Source organism: Carcharodon carcharias, chromosome 5, assembly GCF_017639515.1.
Source record: "Carcharodon carcharias isolate sCarCar2 chromosome 5, sCarCar2.pri, whole genome shotgun sequence".
In the NCBI taxonomy this organism is placed as follows: domain Eukaryota; kingdom Metazoa; phylum Chordata; class Chondrichthyes; order Lamniformes; family Lamnidae; genus Carcharodon; species Carcharodon carcharias.
The window spans coordinates 91,603,837-91,623,689 of NC_054471.1; the positions used below are offsets into that span (position 1 = coordinate 91,603,837).

Below are 19,853 nucleotides of genomic sequence, written 5' to 3' on the forward strand. Positions count from 1 at the left end.
TTTGATTGGCTGATTCACCATTGTATTTGTTAGAAAATGGAGTGCAGGCTCATAAGCTCACAATAAACTCGAATCCCTACAATTGTTTATGTAGCTATTTTTTCCATGCCAGAAAAAAAAATTGCTCAAATGAAAAGCTACCTGCTTAATGTTTTTAGTAAGTAATTCCAGTTATGACATTGCAATTATGCTTCCTTAAACTAACTGCAAATTTAGGAGCATCTAATCCAGTAAGCTTAAATTTTTCATGTCTCAAAATCAATGAGAATGAATACTTGAGCGTGATCATAAAAGAAAAGAATGGCATAAAAAACAGTGGTTAATGAAAAAAAACAATTTCCAACAAGCAAAAGCACACACTTTGCATTTGAATATTTTGTTAGTATGAACTATGAATTGTACAATGATATTTTGAAGTTCAGATTTCCATTATTGCAAACTGGTGCTGGGAGACTGCAGACTACATCTGAGAAGAAAAACACAAAAACAGTGCTGCACACACTGAGGACAGGGTTCACTTCCATTATGAAGATATTTGCTTTGCAGATATCTTCCAAAAGATGTTGTAACCCTCAATCACGCTCTATTTAAAAACACAACAGGGGTGATTGTGACTTCACATGTTGTATATCTCTCTGAATTGTCATTTCATTTTATTTACAGCTGAATCAATATCACCCAAATCACACTCTCACCCAGAGTCAAAATCACCCCCAACTTGCTTGGGCTCCATTACCCACTGTGTGCCCCACAGCAGTGTAGACACAGTGTGGTTAAGTAATATTAAAGAATACAAGACATTTTTATGGTTGCAATTCAATTTTCAACTGCTATACATGTACTTCCGTGCAACACTCTGGCTGTCTACGAATACTGGATCCACTGCTGCCACTTTAGCTGCTATGAATGAATGTATACAATGCAACACTGCAGTCAGATCGGGGAATTCCAACTCCTGCAACAAGACACAAATTGCTTAATTAGATAATATGCATGGCTTATAATAAAACTAACATTTGGATAATGTCCAGTCCATTAGGAGAATCATCAATAATTTGGTTATTTCATGAATGAATGAACTATAGTGTTTTATCGATTCTGTAGGTGTGGTAAAGCGCTTCGCAACCGATTAATTACTTTTTTTGAAGGATAATCAGTGCTGATATACATTGACAAATGCAACATCCAATTTGCACAGCAAGATTCTATTGACACCCAATGAGATGAATGACCAGCTAATCTGCTTTTGTTTCCTGAGAGAGTTATGTTGACTAACATAACTCTCTGCTTTTCATTGAATCGTACCATAGCATCTTTTATATTATAAATTGGCACCTTCCATATGCCTCTCCCTTAGCACCCTCAGTGGTGTGCTGAAGTGTCAATCTGCATTGAGCTCAAGTCCTAGTGTAGGATTTCATTCTGTAGCCTTCTGACTCACAGCATAAGTGCTACCCATTGAAAATTAAATAACCTAGTTTGAAGAGTTACTCAATAACTCCAACAATGCTAAAACTATTAACTAAAATGAACAGAGATCTGGATTAGTTCTAGCTGTTCTTTGATACTGATAATAAAATTACAATACAGTGGATAAGATTAATACTTTCTAAAGTCAGAAAAATGCCTTGATATTCTCATGTCATGGATAGAGGAAGACATCTAACTGCGTATTTACTGTGAACATTTATTTATATGTAAATCAATAATAGTTTACAAATAGGCAGTAAACTTGGAACAAAATAGGTTCCTTTTACTCCATGGAAATATCGTACATTATTTCAAAAACAGAAGCAAGGAGCTGGCAGATTCTAAGTGGTAGCCCTCAACTTGCATCTCTGGCAGGCACAAATACTCTCCCTTGGGAAACCTCGAGAATCCTGAGGCAATAAAAAGTGGCAGGGAGAACCTTAGTGTCATAGTTCTCATTCCAGTTTCCTCTCCTTTATGCCTAACAAGTGTAACCCAGGCACATTTGAGAAAAAAAACCCACTGACAATTTTTAATTTTGCTGAATTTACTTATCTGTATGAATCTTCTGATCTGGTGATCTTACAACATGGTCAAAAGCTAGTGAAGTAAAGAGATTGGATACTTTTCACGTGAACTTATGGGTACATGCAAAGCAAACTATGTTTTCATTAATATGTCCAATTTTCAAGATAGTGTTATTCCCTTACATTTATATATTGTTTCTATTCCCATATAGCTATCAATATAAAAGTGATACTGGATACACAACACCAATCAGGTTGACAGTTTTGAGTTGAGGGTGAAAGAACATGTATTTATTCATCTCTATAACAAACCCCAATGCTGTACAGTCTGAATCAGTTGCAGAAATAGAACAGTAATTATTGTGTGCTTTGAAACTATAGTAAGATTTACTGTTTCGGAGAAGCTTACTTATGACCTTGGCTGCAATATTTCTTTAAAATAAATCTTTATTATTGCAAAATTTGTTGAGACAAATGTAATAAATTATTCATTGTTTAGAGATCACTAGAAAAGGCCAAACAGTGTAAATTACTGTTCTACTATTTACAATGAAACTGATTCAAATCCTGCAGGTAGTTGACATTATCTTGGAGCTCATTTGTTACAGAAATGCACTTATTTATTTACCTTATCGTGGATATATCTCTTAATGTTCATTCTCCTTGAAATGAATATGATATGCAGCTCATAACAAGTTAATTTCGAACTTGTCAAACAGAGGTATTGTTTGCTAATTGTTTTCCACCAGTGTTCTCAACCCCCTTATTCTCCTGAGTCATCATTAATCATGTGTGAGACTTTTCTAGCCTCAACAGGCTATTTGCCCAGAAAATAAAGCATCACAACTATGCATGATTCTGTCCATTCCCTAGCTGGATTTTTGTGTTCCAAAGCAGGCCAGAGGCGGGTGACCAAAACAAAAATAGCCCCGAGCGCCTGAGTGCAGGTCTGCTGCCTCCAGGCCCGACCGGACAATTTTCATGAGGGCGGGATATTGAAACAAGTCAATGGTTCTTCCAAATTCTGGTAATTCATCACATGTAAAGTTTTGTTTCATGCTTGAGGGATATAACACATTATGAAATGATATAATGGACTAAGGCAGGAGGATATGGGATGGGATTTCCCAGCCCCGCCATTATGGGAGATTCGGCAGCCCAGCCAAAAGTTCATGACTTTCAGCTGGATCGGAAGATCCTGGCGGCTGGCAGGACCCAAAAGTCCCAGCCATGGAAAAAAGATTAACATTACCAAATTCACAATGGCAGAAACCAGAAATGGGTTTTCAAGTATTGAGCAATGTTCAATTTGCAAGGATTTTGATAAAAAAAAATCAATTGATTACAAACTGTCTCAATGCTTGCACATATATGTCCACTGCATTTTTTATATGTTATGATTTTCTTAGCCTTCAGATTATTGATTAGTTGAAAATAATTATGGGTCATATCTTGCTGGAGATGGGAATTGCATGTTGTGGCACATTAGTTAGATTTTTTTCCTGTACCCTTCAACTCAAATATTTATTGCACTCTAACTTGCTGGAATATGAGATGATAGGTATATGTTGAGTTCATTGATGCATCCAGGAACTTACTTAAGATGGAACCAACATTGTATCTCCTTAACTAATGAGTTTTAAGATTTGAGAAAGAAACAGGGACAGCAGAGCAGGGTGAGAGTCAAATCAAATACAGAAAGGAAGAAATGAAGATAAAAAGGAATAGGGAGACTTTTAAAAAAATTACACTAAAACAACTCTAACAATGATTTATTACATGTAAGAAAGAGATTGAGCACTTATAGTTTCCATTCTGGGCCAAAGAGGATGATTGACATTGCATTACCAATTAACATGTAGTTAGAAAGGTACTTATGCAGTTCATTACCAAGTGGCAAGTGCAATAGGCAATTAATGTGCACATCCAATAAGTTCTTCAAACGAATGGCAAGGCTAAGGGTGAAGTGCTGCTTAAATGAACCAAATGGCAGAGCAGCATAAATCAATGAGCAACTCCGGCCATTCGTAACCCAAAGCATGGACAGTATTTTATTCCCTAGTCCCGACCTCGCTGTTGGGATGAAAAGTGGGTTGGTAACTCACAATTGTTGGAAGTGTGATCTAGAGGGCATTTTTGGAGAAGGTGGTCAATTGACAGTGTCTGGAAGCTCCTCCAATTAATGACAGCGGATGGGCTCCTAAGTCCGGAGAGCCAAAAGGAAGTTATCTAGCACTCATAATCAACAGCCCCACTATAGGGAGACTTGAGGGTTCCAGGTTGCCTTTCAGAAAGTGGTAAATATAAGGACCAAAAGGGTGAGGGCCATTGGACATGAAAGCAAAAGCTCCCCCCTCACCAGTACAGGCAATGTGGTAGTTGCGGACGATTTTTGGAGCGGCGTCTTCCAGGTGGAATGGAGCCTCTGGTTCCTGTGTCTACCCAGTCTGCTGCTGGGAGGCTACCAGCATTTCATGGAGTACTGATGCAACAGAAATTTGCTAGAAAATGCACTTGGTGTCAGGAGGGTGCTTTTAAGGAGATTAATTGGTTACCCCCCTCTGGCCGGGTGGGTAGCCTTTCCTGCCATCTCCCAACTCATTCACAAGCTGGTGGAGGCAGGAATATGTTTTGGAGCTAGCCTGATGGGACTTTCCTCCCCTTTTTTGCTCCCCACCCTCCACTGCCTCCAGAACCACCTCTAGGCACTATTTATAATACAGCCCCATATCTCTTAATACCCTAAATTTGCTGCATGATTAATACTGCCATGCATCATTAGCAAATCAATATTTCCAGAGCAAGATCTGGTCCAATATTTTCTTCAGACAGTAAACCTTTAGTGTGTGTGCAAACATGTATAATTTTCAAGACTGTCTGGCAGCAAAGTACATTTCTTTTCTTTATTTGTTCATGGGATGTGGGCAAGGTCACCATTTATTGCCCATCCCCAATTGCCCTTGAGAAAGTGGTGGTGAGCAGCCTTCTTGAATGCTGCAGTCTATGTGGCACAGGTACAGCCGCAGTGCTGTTAAGGAGTTCCATTCCAGGATTTTGACCCAGTGACGGTGAAGGAATGGTGACATAGTTCCAAGTCAGGATGGTGTATGACTTGCATATGCTGCCCTGTCCTCCTAGGTGGTAGAGGACACAGGTCTGTTAAGTGCTGTCTAAGGAGTCTTGCTGAGCTTCCCTTGAACTGGGTGGCCTGAGTGGCATTTCAGAGAGGAGATATGCCACATCACTACTAGTCTGGAGTCACATGTAGACCTGACCGGATTAGGATGGCAGATTTCCTTAGTGACCCAGATGAATTTTTACACAATCGATGATAGTTGTCATGGTCAGCATTACTCAGACTAGCTTTATGTTCCAGATTTATTTATTGAATTCAAATTCCACCAGCTGCAGTGGTGGGGTTTGAACCTATGTCCCTGAGGCCTCTGGATTTCCAGTCCAGTGACATTACCAATATGCCATCATCTCCCCAGTATTAAGATCACTGCAAAAGGAATAATTTTTGATCCCTCAGGTGCATATCTTCATGAAGAGAAAGTATAAAAAAGCACAGATTTTGGAAAAAAAAGGGGACAAAGATTGCTTACAAAGCTGCTTTAAAACTATTGAGAGATTAGCCAGTTTAATAAAACCTGAAACTAACAAAAAAAAACAAATATGGTTATGTACAAATTTGTTTTGAAATGTTATCACTGTGCAGAACTGACTCCTAATTATTGAAGCGGTCTTGCTACGATTCTGACAAAAATAAAGGAGTCAACCCATCAGATAAATCTTAAAAAGAAACCTTCTCCAATTGTTATTTGAAGCAAAATATAAAATCCAAAGTGAAAAGAAGAGTGATCCATTGGATCCATTTTGAGTAACACATGTTATAGGTTGGAAATTTTATATTTTCAACTCATTGTGAATGCCATGTGGAATTCAGTATTGACATTTTATATAACTTTTAAACACAAATTTTGCCTGCAATGAATGTGTTCCAATTAAACTGATTGTACACCATATTATGAAGGTACCTTCATGTCAATCTGTCTGGTATCTGTGTTCTGAAAAAGCAGTTTCACACATGTTTTTCCATCATCAGAGGATCCTTTGAGCTGTGAGAACTTGAATCTCCAGATGACATTCTGTAAAGTAACAAAGGGCGCGATTATTTATTTATTGACGGGGAAATGAACAATGTGATATACATCCAGCATTGATTTTAAAGAGAATTCTGTGTGATCCTGAACTTTTTGTAGGGATCAACACATCAAAAACATCGAATGATAATGTCATTCTTGCACAGAAGGAGGCCATTAACTCCATGTCAGCTCTCTGTAGAGAAATCCAGTCAGCCCCATCCCCCTGCTCTATCCCATAGCCCTGACAGCTTACTTCCTTCAATTGCCTATCCAATTTCCTCTTCAAATTATTGGCTGTCACTGCTTCCCTTGTAGACAGTAAGTTCCAAGTTATTATTGCCATGTGTTATATTGTTAGATTATTCATAAAGAGTTAGGAACTAATTGTTATGAGAATGTACATCCAGACTGCTGCACTGCAGTAAAGTGCCAAGGACAATGTACCAAATCCACCAGCCACATAGAGAGCTGTATGAAATATGTTCAATGAAGCTCCAGCATTTGAGTCAAGAAGTGCGATTATTTCAAAATTCTGAGAAACAGAAGACATAACGGGATATCAGCAGGCATCTGACTTAATACTTAAATAGATTGAGAAAAATAACCCCATTTAGAGGCAGGGAGAAAGAAAAACTGAGTGAATCAGGTGAAAACAAAATGGCCTTTGCTGCAGCATTGAACGCACAGTCCAACCCATGATGAATTGGGAAGCTGATGATGTTGTAGAGGCATTTGAGGCTTTCAAACAAAAGTTCAGACTGACATTCAAGAGATTTCTAAAAGGCTCTAGAGAAGAGAGAAGGGTCAGTTATGTCCTTTTGTGGGAATGAAAGAAAGGGTTAAATTTGTTTAATAGCTCAGAGATGAATGAAGACAACAGTAAAAAGAACAGATTTTTTGAAAAATTCAGCACACATCTCCAGTCAAAGTCAAATCATCAGATCCACTGATATGAATTTCAAAGCCTGAGGTATGAACCAGGTGAACCTGTTGACAATTTCTTAATGAAATTGAGAAATGCAGCCAGAAAATGTGAATTCAAACAGATGGTTGATCAGCTCATTTGGGGCACTGTACCCCCTGAAGGACAAACTCACAGTATTGCAGGCTGTAGAAGCAGGCTGTAGAAACTGTCAGAGTATATGAAGCCATAAGTAGATGAAGATGCTGGTTACCTAAATGGCTAGCCTTCAGTTAAGTCAGGAAAAAGGCAGAAAGATTGATGCAGTAAAACAGCAGCAAAATAATGCACAACAGGCAGAAAGATGTGCAGGAGCTGTGGACACCTACATGAGATCATAAGCATAAGGACATGCCCTGCAAATGAATCATAGTACAGGGCTTGTGGAAAGCAAAATCACAGGGAAAAGATGCTCAGAACAGGGAAAGAAGATGATATCAGTTATCAGAGTTATCAGCGATAGAGCAACAGGGTGAATGAGATGGAAAAGAAACCAAAACAACCATACCATGAAAGATAAAGATGAGCTTGAGGACAAAATAGATATAGGCCTGGATTTTCCGGCCCCACTTGCCGCTGGGATCTTCTGGTCTTGCCGAATGGACTTTTGGCTGGCTTGCCACATCCCCCGTGGTGGGTCCCTAAAATCTCAGCCATAGGAACCATACAACTGCATGAAATGACTAGATGTGACAGTTCCCAGAGAAACGAAATTCATACATGATCAGGAAAAGGGTCAGCAATAAGCCCATAATCATAAATCTGAAGCTGAAGTTTAACACCAGAGCACAAAGGGCAGAATCGTCCCAGATTTGTACTGTGTGGGGTAGGCACTTCACAGCCTTCTGGACTTAACATTGAGCTCAACAACTTCAAACCATGAACTCTCTCCTCCATCCCCAACCCTTTTTGATCCCCCTTTTTTCTATATTCATCTTTATTTTTTAATTTTTATTTATTTTTTCCACTTATTTTCATTATTATTTTTAAAATTTATTTTCCTTTACAATTTTTTTCCCACCATCCCCTCCCCCCCACCCCACCCCCACTAGGGCCATCTGTCACTTTCCACAGTGCTCCCCCTGGTCTGGCCATTATCACATTCTGCTTTCCACTCTTAATGTCACCATTAGCACCTCCTTTAGCCAGTACCACCACTCTTAACAACCCTTTGGCTTTTTGTTTATGACTTCTTTCACAATCTTTCCTTGGTCTTCTATCCAGCTTCACCTGTTCCCCAACAGGCACGCCCCCCCCCCACCCCTCCGCCCTAAACAGTATACATTTCACCACATTTCTACTTCCCTTTAGCTTTGAAGAAGAGTCATACGGACTCGAAACATTAACTCTGTCTTTATCTCCACAGATGCTGTCAGACCTGCTGAGTTTTTCCAGCGGTTTTGTTTTTGTTTCAATCAAGAATGGTATCTTCTATTAGCAGACTACAACTCAAAGTTCCCTTTTACCTGAAAGGTGAAAGATTTAAGACCTGCAACAATCACCTTAGCAGTGTGAATTCCGTTCGCTGACCAAAGGATTCCTGAAAGAATAATGTGTGACAATGGAACCCAATTCACCTCCAGAGAATTTAAGAAATTCGCTGAACAATATGGGTTAAACAGCATCACATTACCCAAGGTTTATAGAAAGAAACACCCAGACAGTCAAGGAATGCCGAGGGAGAAAGGAAGACTCAAGTATTGCCTTAATCTACATTAATCAACTCTAATCTACACCTCTTAAGGCTGGCATGAAATCTCTTGCAGAGCTGTTGAATGGAAGCAAGTATGAGACAACTGTACCAAGCAAGATACTCACTCTAAGTGACCAGAGTGATGTAAGCAAACAGCTCACTAATGCACAAGTAGAAGGAGGTCAACACCTCAACAAGCATGCTAAATCCCTGCCTGAACTGTTGAAAGAGCAAACTGTACATGTACTGGATCCAATGATGACAACCTAGAACCCAGCAAAGGTTGTTGGTGAAGCTGAGATTCCAAGATCATACATCATTGAGACTGAAGGCAAGTGAGAAGGAACAGAATCCATATTTGACCTACAAGAACAGATCATTAACATAATCAGCAACATCACTAACCGAGGAGACAACATCCAACAACATCACCAGCAAGTGACACAACATTAACAATATCAAGCAAGATTCCTAGAACATCAGGAGCAAGATGCACAACATTGTCTGTGCAGTGTGCCAACTCATCACTGAGAGTGATGAATACCGAATCTACAGGATCGATGCACAACATCCTACCACCTAAGTGATTTCATTAAAGATGTTTTGAGAAAAGAAAACAAGCTATAAGAGACTCTTACGGTGTTTAGTTTATTTATAAAAGTTGATGAATAGCTTTAGTTAGATAAAATGTAAGAAATAAAAGCTAATGATTAAAACAGTTATATCGATGGTAATATATATTTTTTTGAAAAAAAGTGATGTTGTATTGTTATATTTTTCATAAAGAAATAGGCCAGGGTGCCACATTTATCACTGCAAAGTAGGCGGTTTCGAGCAACAATGTATCAGTCCACCAGCCACATGGAGAACTGTAGAAAATACCCAATGAAGCTGCTTTAAAGTGTGATTATTTCAAACTTCTGAGGACCAGAATACTGCATAAAAATGTTCTTCCTCAACTCCCTGTATCTCTTCCCCAAAGCCGTAAAGCTGTGCTTCCCAGTCCTTCTATGACAAACTAATGGGAACAGAGTTCTTTGTCTACCTTATCTAACCTGTTATAATCTTGGCACATCTCTGAAAGAACCATCCCCTCAACCTCTTTTGCTTAAAGGTGAACAACCCTAGTTTCCCCAAGCTAAACTTGTAGCTCTATTCTCTTATCCCTGAACCAATCTGATAAACTTCATTTGCACCTTCTCAAACACCTTCACACCTTTCCTAAATTGTGCTAACCAGAACACAATACTTCAGTTGGGTCTAACCAGAGTTTTACAAAGCTTCAGTATAACACCCCTGCTTTTGTATTCAATACTTATATTCATTGTCATGACTTACTGGGGATAGTGCACTGTAATGTCAAGCCCCACTGCTCCCCAAGCTGCAACAAATATGAAAAAGTTGGATCAATCCACCTGATTGTTTAATTTAGGTTAACAGAATATGAGCACCAGGTTTGTAAACTTGGTCAGTAAATAACTGCTTATGAACAAATTCTCTTTAACTAGTGGCAAAAGAAAAAAATATGAACTGCTAATTTCTAACTCTATAACTTAAACTCAACATCTTCTTAAATCCCTATACACACCCATACAAGACACACGAAACACACAAAAACATGGAATCTAAGGGTAGGATGAAACAGTTCAATAGCACAAATTCTGGAGTACAGGATTCGATGAGTTGATTTTGATCAATGTCTTCCAAATTCCTTTCAGTTCTTTGTTGATGATACATGGTGGTCTTCCAGCACTTACAGTCTTTGGTTCGCTGGTTGTGCACTTACCTTTCAATGTCTCTAAAGTGATTTTCCCCTTTGCCTCTTGACAGGGGTTTTCAGATAGAGAGCAGTTTTTAGAGATATGAGGAAAAAAAGCCAGCTAGCTATTATTGTGGAATTACTAGAATCTTATGCACACAGGAGAGAGAGGTTTTAGGTCTTCTTTGTTTCAGGCTAGGAGCTATTCTGCTGCACTGGTCACCTGGTCAGGAGCCAATTAAAACATTGTTGCCAGGCAGTTCCCATTAGACCAGATTCCTCTTCAGCACCATCCTGTCTTTCACGGCACACTCTGATCCAGGACAGCAACATTGTGTATATCCCTCACACTGTTCCAGTAGACATGCCCTTCAAACTACAGCCATTGTAACTTTAATCCACAGTCTAACATAAATAAAAAGATATGTTTTTTACTTCAGTCCAACAGAAATAAAAAAATATGTACCTGAAATCATGAAGCCCAAGATTGCATATGCTTTGCTAATTGCTCTCTCAAAGGGTCAATTTTCATATGCTGGCAAGGTGAGGCCAGACATTGACAGTAAAAAATCTCTGGATCCCATCCCCTCTGTGAGAAACTCAAATTTTCTGTGCTGAAGCTAATTTTTAAAAAATCTAAGCTGATACAGACTCTCCTATTCTTTCAGCCTCAATTTTATTAACCAACCTTTTAAGTGGTAATTTGTCAAATGCTTTCTTAAAACCCATAAAGACAGCATCCACTGCATGTCCTTCATCAACCTTTTCAGTTACTTAACATATTCAATTAAATTAGTCAAACACGATCTGCACAAATCCATGCCTGCTGTCCCTAATTAACTCAAACCTCTCCAAGTGCCTGTTAATTTTGTTTCCTGAATATTGTTTGTAATACATTATCCTCCACTGGTGTTAAACTGACCAGCCTGTAGTTACTCAGAATATTGTTCCATCCTTTCTTGAACAGGGGTGTCACATTTACCACCTTTTGACTTCTGGCACCTCCCCCATATCTAGAGAAAATTGGAAGATTATGGCAAGCCTTGCCGTTATCTCCAGCCCCACTTCCCTTAGCAACCTGGGATGCAAACCATCTGAGTCAGGTGGCTTATCCACTCTGAACATAGGAAGGTATTACTGGTAGGTTGGCTATCATATTATTTGTTCAACACAAAACTTCAATGTGTATTCCTTCAGCTAAAAAATATTCCACCAATTCTCACAAATATATCTGCTTTATGCTTTTTTGCCATTGGCCATGTCTGATAAACATCAATATTTAAGTTCTTTAAACTACTAATGCAATAAAATACTTTCAATTTGTAATCATAATCACATTTATGAAGTGGAAAATGAGTTCAAGTCAGAGTTTAGGTAAGGCAAGGTAAATCTTCTGAGTCAAGGGGCCTTGCTGAATGAGAACGGGGCTGTAGATTGTTCTATAATAGGTTGAGATTGATTTAGTGACCTACATACCTTCTAACAGAGTTAACTACAGAAGCTTTACCTCACAACAATTTACTCCTATAATTCTTTTGCTTCAACTTCAAAAATGCTTTCACATTGCACTAACTATTTCCTTACCTTTGTGTTACTATCGACACAGGTAAATCCAGCAGCGAAGTCTATTGTGAAGGAAAATGCTTGGCCTTGCCAGGTGCACCCATATGTCTTAGACTAATAAAAGGAAAGACAGGTATGTTATTAGACAAACATTTATTTCAAGGTATACGTCAAATCAAAAAATAGAGAAAAACTTTGTATATTGCTATGCCAACAAACAACAAAATAGATATATTATCACCATTAAATAATCTCTGAAATTACAGGGTAGAAATTACCCATTTGTTTAGCTCCCTTTCACCAGCTATTCGATATTTCAAAATGAACTGTCCACTATGGGTTAAGAATCATGTTTGAAAATATTTCTGAAGCAATTACTTTTATTATTGTGATTCCAGGCATTCACTCACATACCGCTGTGGTAACAGGGGAATGGTAGCAGTATACAAAGCCATGTCAATTATTCAGATGAGAATATACTGTCCCTCTGCTCAATGACAGCATTAATATTTTTTGAAATTAATGATAGACTAATTGAATAAAGCGTCTGAAATGGACCAATTTGAGTAATCAGAGAATGAATTCAAACTAGCCGATTCATGTTAACTAGAATTTAGCTTTCAGACTTGCCTCATCTGAATCACTGGTGGTACTTTATTGTCCCTGATCTTTCAACTTGTAGTTTTTTTTTAAAACAGGGTTTAGCTTATCTTCATCACCTTTTTAACATGCTTCTGCATTTGGATACGTAACTGCAGTGATCATACTTCAAAGTAATTCATTGTATGCCAAAAGCTTTGTGGCCTTTCTGACCTCATGGTAAGGCACTATTTATAAATTTCTTCCTTCAGTGGTTAAATGTGCGATCAGCCCAAGGCTTATTTGAAGGACTTATGAAGCAAAACATCAGAATCAGCATATTTAAAATTTTAGATCTACTTCTGTGCTATGTGGGTGCACACTTAACCTTGGATTGAGATGGAAATCTTATTTGCTGTACAGGAGAATTTGGCTTAAAATTGATCAGTGCAGTATTAATATTTGAATCCGTTAACATATTTACATGAATTTCATTTGTCTGGTATTTTGATGATGGTGGCGTGAGATGAATTCAATTCTTTTATTTTGATAGCACTGAAATGAATGTAACTGTGTTAATATGTTCAATATGAATATAGCACTGAACAAGCTCAACAGTTTTGCCAAGCTTACTAATTAACACAAAGGAAAACATTGGTCCATGACACAGGGCAAAGCAAAGGATATGGTTTATATCAAATAAGAAATCAGCTTAATGTTTATGAAGTGAAGCCAGTCCATGAATATAATAAAGAATTAACAATATCCTCCACATTCCTGCCATCCCCTAGACACCAGGAGCTGTTAAAGTACACCATTCTTGTCCAGTCTCAGGCTTCTGCAAGTCCTTCCCTTGAACCATTTACATGGTTCCCCATCAGAGGCCTACTTCTCCCGTCTGTCCCCAGACCAATAAGGACAAACAGTGGTAGAGGGGGTGGGGACATCAGAGCAGCTGCAGGGCTTTCAACCCTGTGGTTGCTGTTTGGCCGCAGGGATCAAGACCTTCTGGCTGCTGATGATGACCAACAGCTGGGATGTGCCAATTGGATTGAAATATATTTAAGGGAGTGGAGAAGTAGAAACATCTGCACTTCTCTGGCCTACCTCTGAACACTCTTGGTCATATGATTGGAGCTCAGGTGGAATGGAACTTCCACCTGCTCCAGGTGGTGACAATGGCCTCTTCATCTGTGTATTGAGGGAAACCAGGCAGATTAAATAGCTCTGGAACAAATGGTGGCACTAGAGATATCTGCACTCTGACATTCTTTGTATCCTTCTTGCTTTTCTACCTATCCTTGTATTGTCAGCAATTTTCTTACATCTTCAGCAGTAACCTGGAAAAAGCTAGATGCATTAAAGTTCAGAGCCATAGTCACCTTGACAGTCACAGGCAATTTGGTCTTAGCCCTGCTCCAAAGTTGCAGCTGTGGCTGCAGCAGTTGCAGATTTTAGTCACAGCCTCAAGATGAGATGCCTCAAGTATTGATCTTTGCTGAAGTTTAGGTAAGAGAGTTGCTACCTCAAGACCCTCTGTAGACCCCATAACCCGTCCTTCTCCTTTTTCCAGCAACTGTTCTACTCCACTCATTCTGCTAGACATCTACAAGGTTAATGCCTATTTGGCCATAAGTCATTAAGTCACCAGAAATGTATTACAGCACCAGCAAGATTGGTCCCCGTAAATGAGTGTATATTTAGACAAGTATGGAAAAGCACTCAAAGTGCACAGAGTTTTGCCAATGGGAAGAAAGAATCCAGCAACAAACCTGTAATTTGGTAATCCCTTCGATTAACACTGTGGAGTGTTGGTGGGAAAGGGGTACTTTATGTCATTTACTTTCACATTCAGCAGTCTGGAGTTAAGAGAGGGCATTGGCTGAAGCCTGGAGCTCCAAAATGATAGCACTGATATCAAGGCAGCATTACACTTATCACAGGTCGTTTAAAACCAACAAACACCAACAGCCTATATACCCTGGCGGGTATCGCTCCCCCTGATATAAGAAGAACGGTAGCCAGCAAGAAAGAGCGACTCCATCAAACATCAGCTGAGAGGCACTCTCTACATGGTCATACACCTACAACCAGCCTCCTAAAATCAAGGAAGAGCTTCATGAACAGTGTTGCTCCACTACAATCAATCCCCGCTGAAGCCCGCATCACCTTGTGGAAAGACCGGCTCGCCAGTCTCGAACAACCCCCAGCGATGGAAATTCTACTGGATGAAAGCCTTCCCCCAGGAGCTAATTGCAACTGGGCAACCTGGAAGTGCCTTAACAGACTTAGGACTGGTGTAGGTTGTTTAAAGATGTCACTAAGCAAATGGGGATATACAACCAGCCCGACAACTTGTGAATTTGGAACTGAGCCACAGACTATGCAACATCTCCTGCAATGCCTATCGAAAGAGGAACCCTGCACTGTTGCAGATCTTGCCGAATTCAACAACAAGGTGCAAAAATGTGTCCAGTTCTGGCTGGGCCATGTATAGACTGTCCATGGACAAGATAAGAAGCATTACACACTGATTGATGTCATGATCTCCCTGTTCTGTTCTGCATGCTGTCTGTGGTTGTTAGGTGCGCATGGGCAAACCCCTTCACAAAATGACTACGAGTACACTTCTTATCAGAGTTGTCTTACCAATCATGGACACTATTTTTGCAGTTTAAAAATCCTTGTAGCTCCTAAAGAATGGACACTACAGAGGAAAATTCCTCTTGGTCACCTGCCAGCTTTGAAAATAAACCTGTTCACCTGGATTTAAGATAATTTAAGAGAATGGCCCAACAAATGTATGAACAGCACACATTTCTAATTGAAACAATACAGTAACTACCTGCATCATGTAACTATTTTAGATCCTTAAACAGGTTATAGCTGATCTAAATTGTAAAGCAGAGAATGTCATTAATAAGGGAAACTGCATCCATGACACTGTAATTTACATTGGCTTAAGTATCTCACCACTGTATTATTAAATAAAAAATTGATATTGAAGAGTGTGAATGGTTCAGCAGCACAAATTATTCTGCTTGTTCTTGATATCTTCTTGTTATTAAAGTGATTGTCCTATCTCCTTGGAGGTCATTCTTTGGTGATGTTCTATAATCAGCCACTGCTGCACCATATTATCATGAGTTAACTTCTGATTTTTGCTTTGTTGTCCACCAGCCACTGCAGCATTGATCACGGCAGTGATCAGCAACTCACTTTGTGGATGGGGAAAGAGAGTGATCTAGCAAGCACTACTCTGCCCCTATCAGTTTGTGGCATGATAAACCAATACATTCATTGGATTTGCTATTGGGTTTTCTCCAAACAAGGGTGCTTTGAATAAATGGGATTGCACAAAATCATTGTGTGATTAATATGCAAAAAAAAATCAAGTATTCATTCTAATGGCTTTAAAACAGAGCAAAGATATTGCTCCAGTAGTTTACCTATTTGGCTGGTCAACTCTGCCAATTTGTTATGGGATAGACATAACTGGTTGCTCAGAACAGTAGATCCTCAGTCATCTAGGGACTGCAAGTGTATTCAGAATTTTAAAATGGTTGGAACTCCACATATCAATATACATAATGTAGAAATGTAGAAAGGCAGTTAAAAATGCTACCCCTGTGAAACATATTTCCAAATATGCACATATCCACATTTCTCAATGAAACACATGGAGTACACTGTAGCAAGCACTGAAATAAAGTCACCATAATGCTGTAAAAAATTGTGAAGGGCTGAAATGTTGGTCCTTTTGAAACAAATGGGGCCCATTTTAAAATTGATGCAATGCTGGGCTTGCACTATACACTATTCTTTAAGCCACTCGCTACAAGGTTTACTAAATTCAACACTTGGGACAAATTCATGAAAATATATGACTTAATTCAACAGAACATTTCAAATGCTAAACGTTTTGACCAAATTTTCAATCTCATAATAGAACAATCAAGTTTTATGATGTTTTTTTCAATTTAAACGTGTGAATCATTTTTGTAGCAATACATCTGTCTATGATTCTTTGTGAGGCACATTCACATCAGTGCTCACAACCAAAGATGTGAATATTAACATGAGAGGCCAATCTGCACCATTTGCCATTCCGAGTGATGATAGGATGAAAAGGAAATAGAAGTAGGAGCATCAAGGCCTTTAATTGAAAATCTGATTGACTAACATGTAATGTGCCTATCATTTCTTGACTGGGGAAAAAGCATTCAATCAAGAATGTTAACCTATTATAAATGGAAGGCAATGACTGAAGAGACAATTAAGTCCAAGTTAGCCAGGAGTCTACCACTAGGAATCAGCAGGAAAGGGTCTTGCTCATCAGTAGGTTTCGCCGGACAGCAGGAGATCTACTTGTCCTAGTCTTTAGAATCTTGGTTAGGATAAAGATGTTTCCCAGTTCAATTGAACCCCTTTCCTGGTAGGAGACATAAGAGAGAAGAGGATGTCACTAAGCCAAGGATCAAATGGTAAATTCCTACAAGTGAAGTGGGAAGATGGTTGGGAATAGTGATTCACAATTGCACTTAAGTGAAAGAGTGTTTAGAAATGTAAAGTAAAGTTTCTTATCCAACACTGGTGAATGGTAACTATATAAGTAGGTTTTAAACTTGCAATATCTCATCCAACAGCTAGTTCAACAAAATCCAGGCCATCCTATGAGATAGATCTGTTTCGGATACAATGAAAGTCTTGAAGGCCACTGAGATAATTAAGAGCCTATACACTGGCAGTGGATCTCTGAAGGGACAGAGACATCTGCTGACAAAGGAATTGAGAATTGAGGAAAAATAATTTTAGTTAGGCTAGGAGATTGTGATTTTCCTTAATCAGCAACAGCTTTTGCTATTGTAACAATTGGCTAACGATGAGGATTGCAATAAATTCCTGAAAAACGGCTAGTTAACAGACAATTTCCTAAGATTTGATACATGATTGGCTACTGATGATGTTTCAGCTAAGATGTCTGGCAAAAAGAATACATTCCAATGACAAATGTCCTGCAAGTGGCCTATAGAACTCAGTCAGGACATCTTGATCAATTGTACCTGGAAGAACAGGTAAGACAAGCCACAGCGTTGTGAAGACATCTTGATGGCAAGTTCAAGAAAATAGTAAATGACAAGCATCAGGATTGTAAGGATGATAGAGGCCACAAAATCCAAGGTTGAAAATTCCCTTGTAGAAATGTCGGTTGAGTAGTACAAGCTAAGTAGGGAGGTTTACAACCCAGAAAAGCTTTTGCAACAAGTGCACTGACCACACAGTGTGAGAAAGTCAATAAATTCAATCAATAACATTAACATTGCTTCTGAATCTTGACATTAAGCACATTATGGGCAAACAAGATTGAAGTCCTTTTTGCTTGCTGAGATAAGTAATGTCCAACAGTGAATAAATAGCACCTGAAGTACAGTCTTCTTGGAATGTTGGTAGGCTGAAAGGAAGTGTCTTGATGACCATTTCAAAATATGAATAACTGCTACAAGATTTTTCCTTCTACAATTTCCATGTCTCACAAGTTCTTGAGTTCAGCACCCTAACACTCTTTGGATCTAACCTTCATTAAGAATGGGGAGAGTCTGAAGAAATTATTGAGGTGCAATCACATTCACAGCTAGTAGGATATTCACACAGCATAAGGGTAATGGACCTTGAAAGCAGTGGGAACTGTTTGGAGCTGTCCATTCTGTAGGACTGAAAATTTTGTAGACTCCTACAGTAAAGAGGAGTCAAATAGAAAGCTGGATGCATTGTCATGTCAGAGAATTGCCATGCCATATTGGTGTGGCAAGTGAATGTAGCCCTTGTGCTCACTTTTTCAATTTCTGATTTTTCCCTTTAAAAGGGTACTCCAGTCAAAACTGTGGAGCAAAGATGAAACAATCCATGAAGCACTGAGACTCAGGTCAGCTAGGCAGATTTATCTTGAACTTTAAAAAGGGAAGAAACTGTATAAGATGGACAAAGAAGCATATTGTCTTCAGAGAATCTGCTGTCACTGTACTGCCATCTCTTTATGTTAAGTAGAGTAAGTTGAATGAAGAGAACCATGTGTATTAGCACTGTGCAAGGAAGATAGACAAGGTCATGGGAGTCGCTGACAACCCAAACTTTACCATTGACTGGCTGAAAAAAAACATTTCACCTAAAGCAAAAACACCTTTTGAATTCCTTTCACCTGGGGAATGAATTATTCAGGTCTGCCTTGAAATGTGTTGGTTACTTTCAAGATTGAAATTGGAATGTCCCAGATCATTAAGGGATTTCATTTTAGGATTTCAATTTAAAGTCTTAATGAATTCACTAAGAAGTTTTAGACTAAGAAACAGACTGGTTTCCACAAACATCTGAAGGTTGAACAGACTGTGCAGTAGTTGACACCAATGATAAAAAATTCTACTGCACTAACACCAGTATTTTGCTGAGGTTCTCAACTAGACACAATGTAAAATCTTGGTATAAAACTATTTCTTAGAGAAGACATGACTGAAAATCTCTCAATTCAAAGAGAATTCTCAATTGCCCCTTCACTCATTCTATGATTCTATGAATTGGAATCATGACAGATTCCTAGTTGTGAAGGTCATTAAAGATGCAGGATAGAAAGCTGAGTTTGGTTGGAAGGTTCCCCTAATAAACAAAGGATAACCTGGGGCAATTATTTCTATCACTAGATAATTAAATATTGCAGTACTCTACAGGTTTTGACAGCTAGAATTTGTCCTTGCATCAGAGGACCAGGAGCAGGCACAAATAAAAGACATTACATCCATCACTTCAGCTACCCAAATACTCGAGCTCTGGCAGGTATGGTATATCTCACTTGCCATATTTTTGAATGCACCTTAAACAACATTATGGCTTATAAGGGAGTGAACATGGACTGGATTTTCATCCTAGAGGTGGGTAGTGGGAGTTGGGAAATTTCCTAGCTTGATGTGCCTGCCTTGGGAGAAAGTGCCTACAAAGGCAGGATTTTCATTTCAGAGGCTGGGCAGGCTGGGGGGGCGGGATGTTGCGGGTGATGATTGGTTTTGGGCCCACTGCCCCAGGACACAGTTCCGAGACAGCCACAGTGTGGAGACAGTCCTCTATCCCTCACTCCCTTTATCCCTCACGCCTCACACTCTCTCACCCC

At 39.1% G+C, this 19,853-nt stretch overlaps 1 protein-coding gene across 1 annotated transcript in view; it reads right to left on the bottom strand.

Annotated features, from left to right (window-relative positions):
• Window positions 1-823: 823 nt before the first annotated feature.
• Window positions 824-19,853, bottom strand: part of sntg2 (syntrophin, gamma 2) — a 1,105,459-nt gene continuing 1,086,429 nt past the window's right edge. Inside the window, exons 16-18 of the mRNA XM_041187804.1 lie at window positions 12,140-12,232; window positions 6,035-6,145; window positions 824-955 (exon numbers count right to left, since the gene is read on the bottom strand). Of these exons, the coding sequence (XP_041043738.1) occupies window positions 824-955; window positions 6,035-6,145; window positions 12,140-12,232 (336 nt within the window). The remainder of the gene's footprint in view (window positions 956-6,034; window positions 6,146-12,139; window positions 12,233-19,853) is intronic.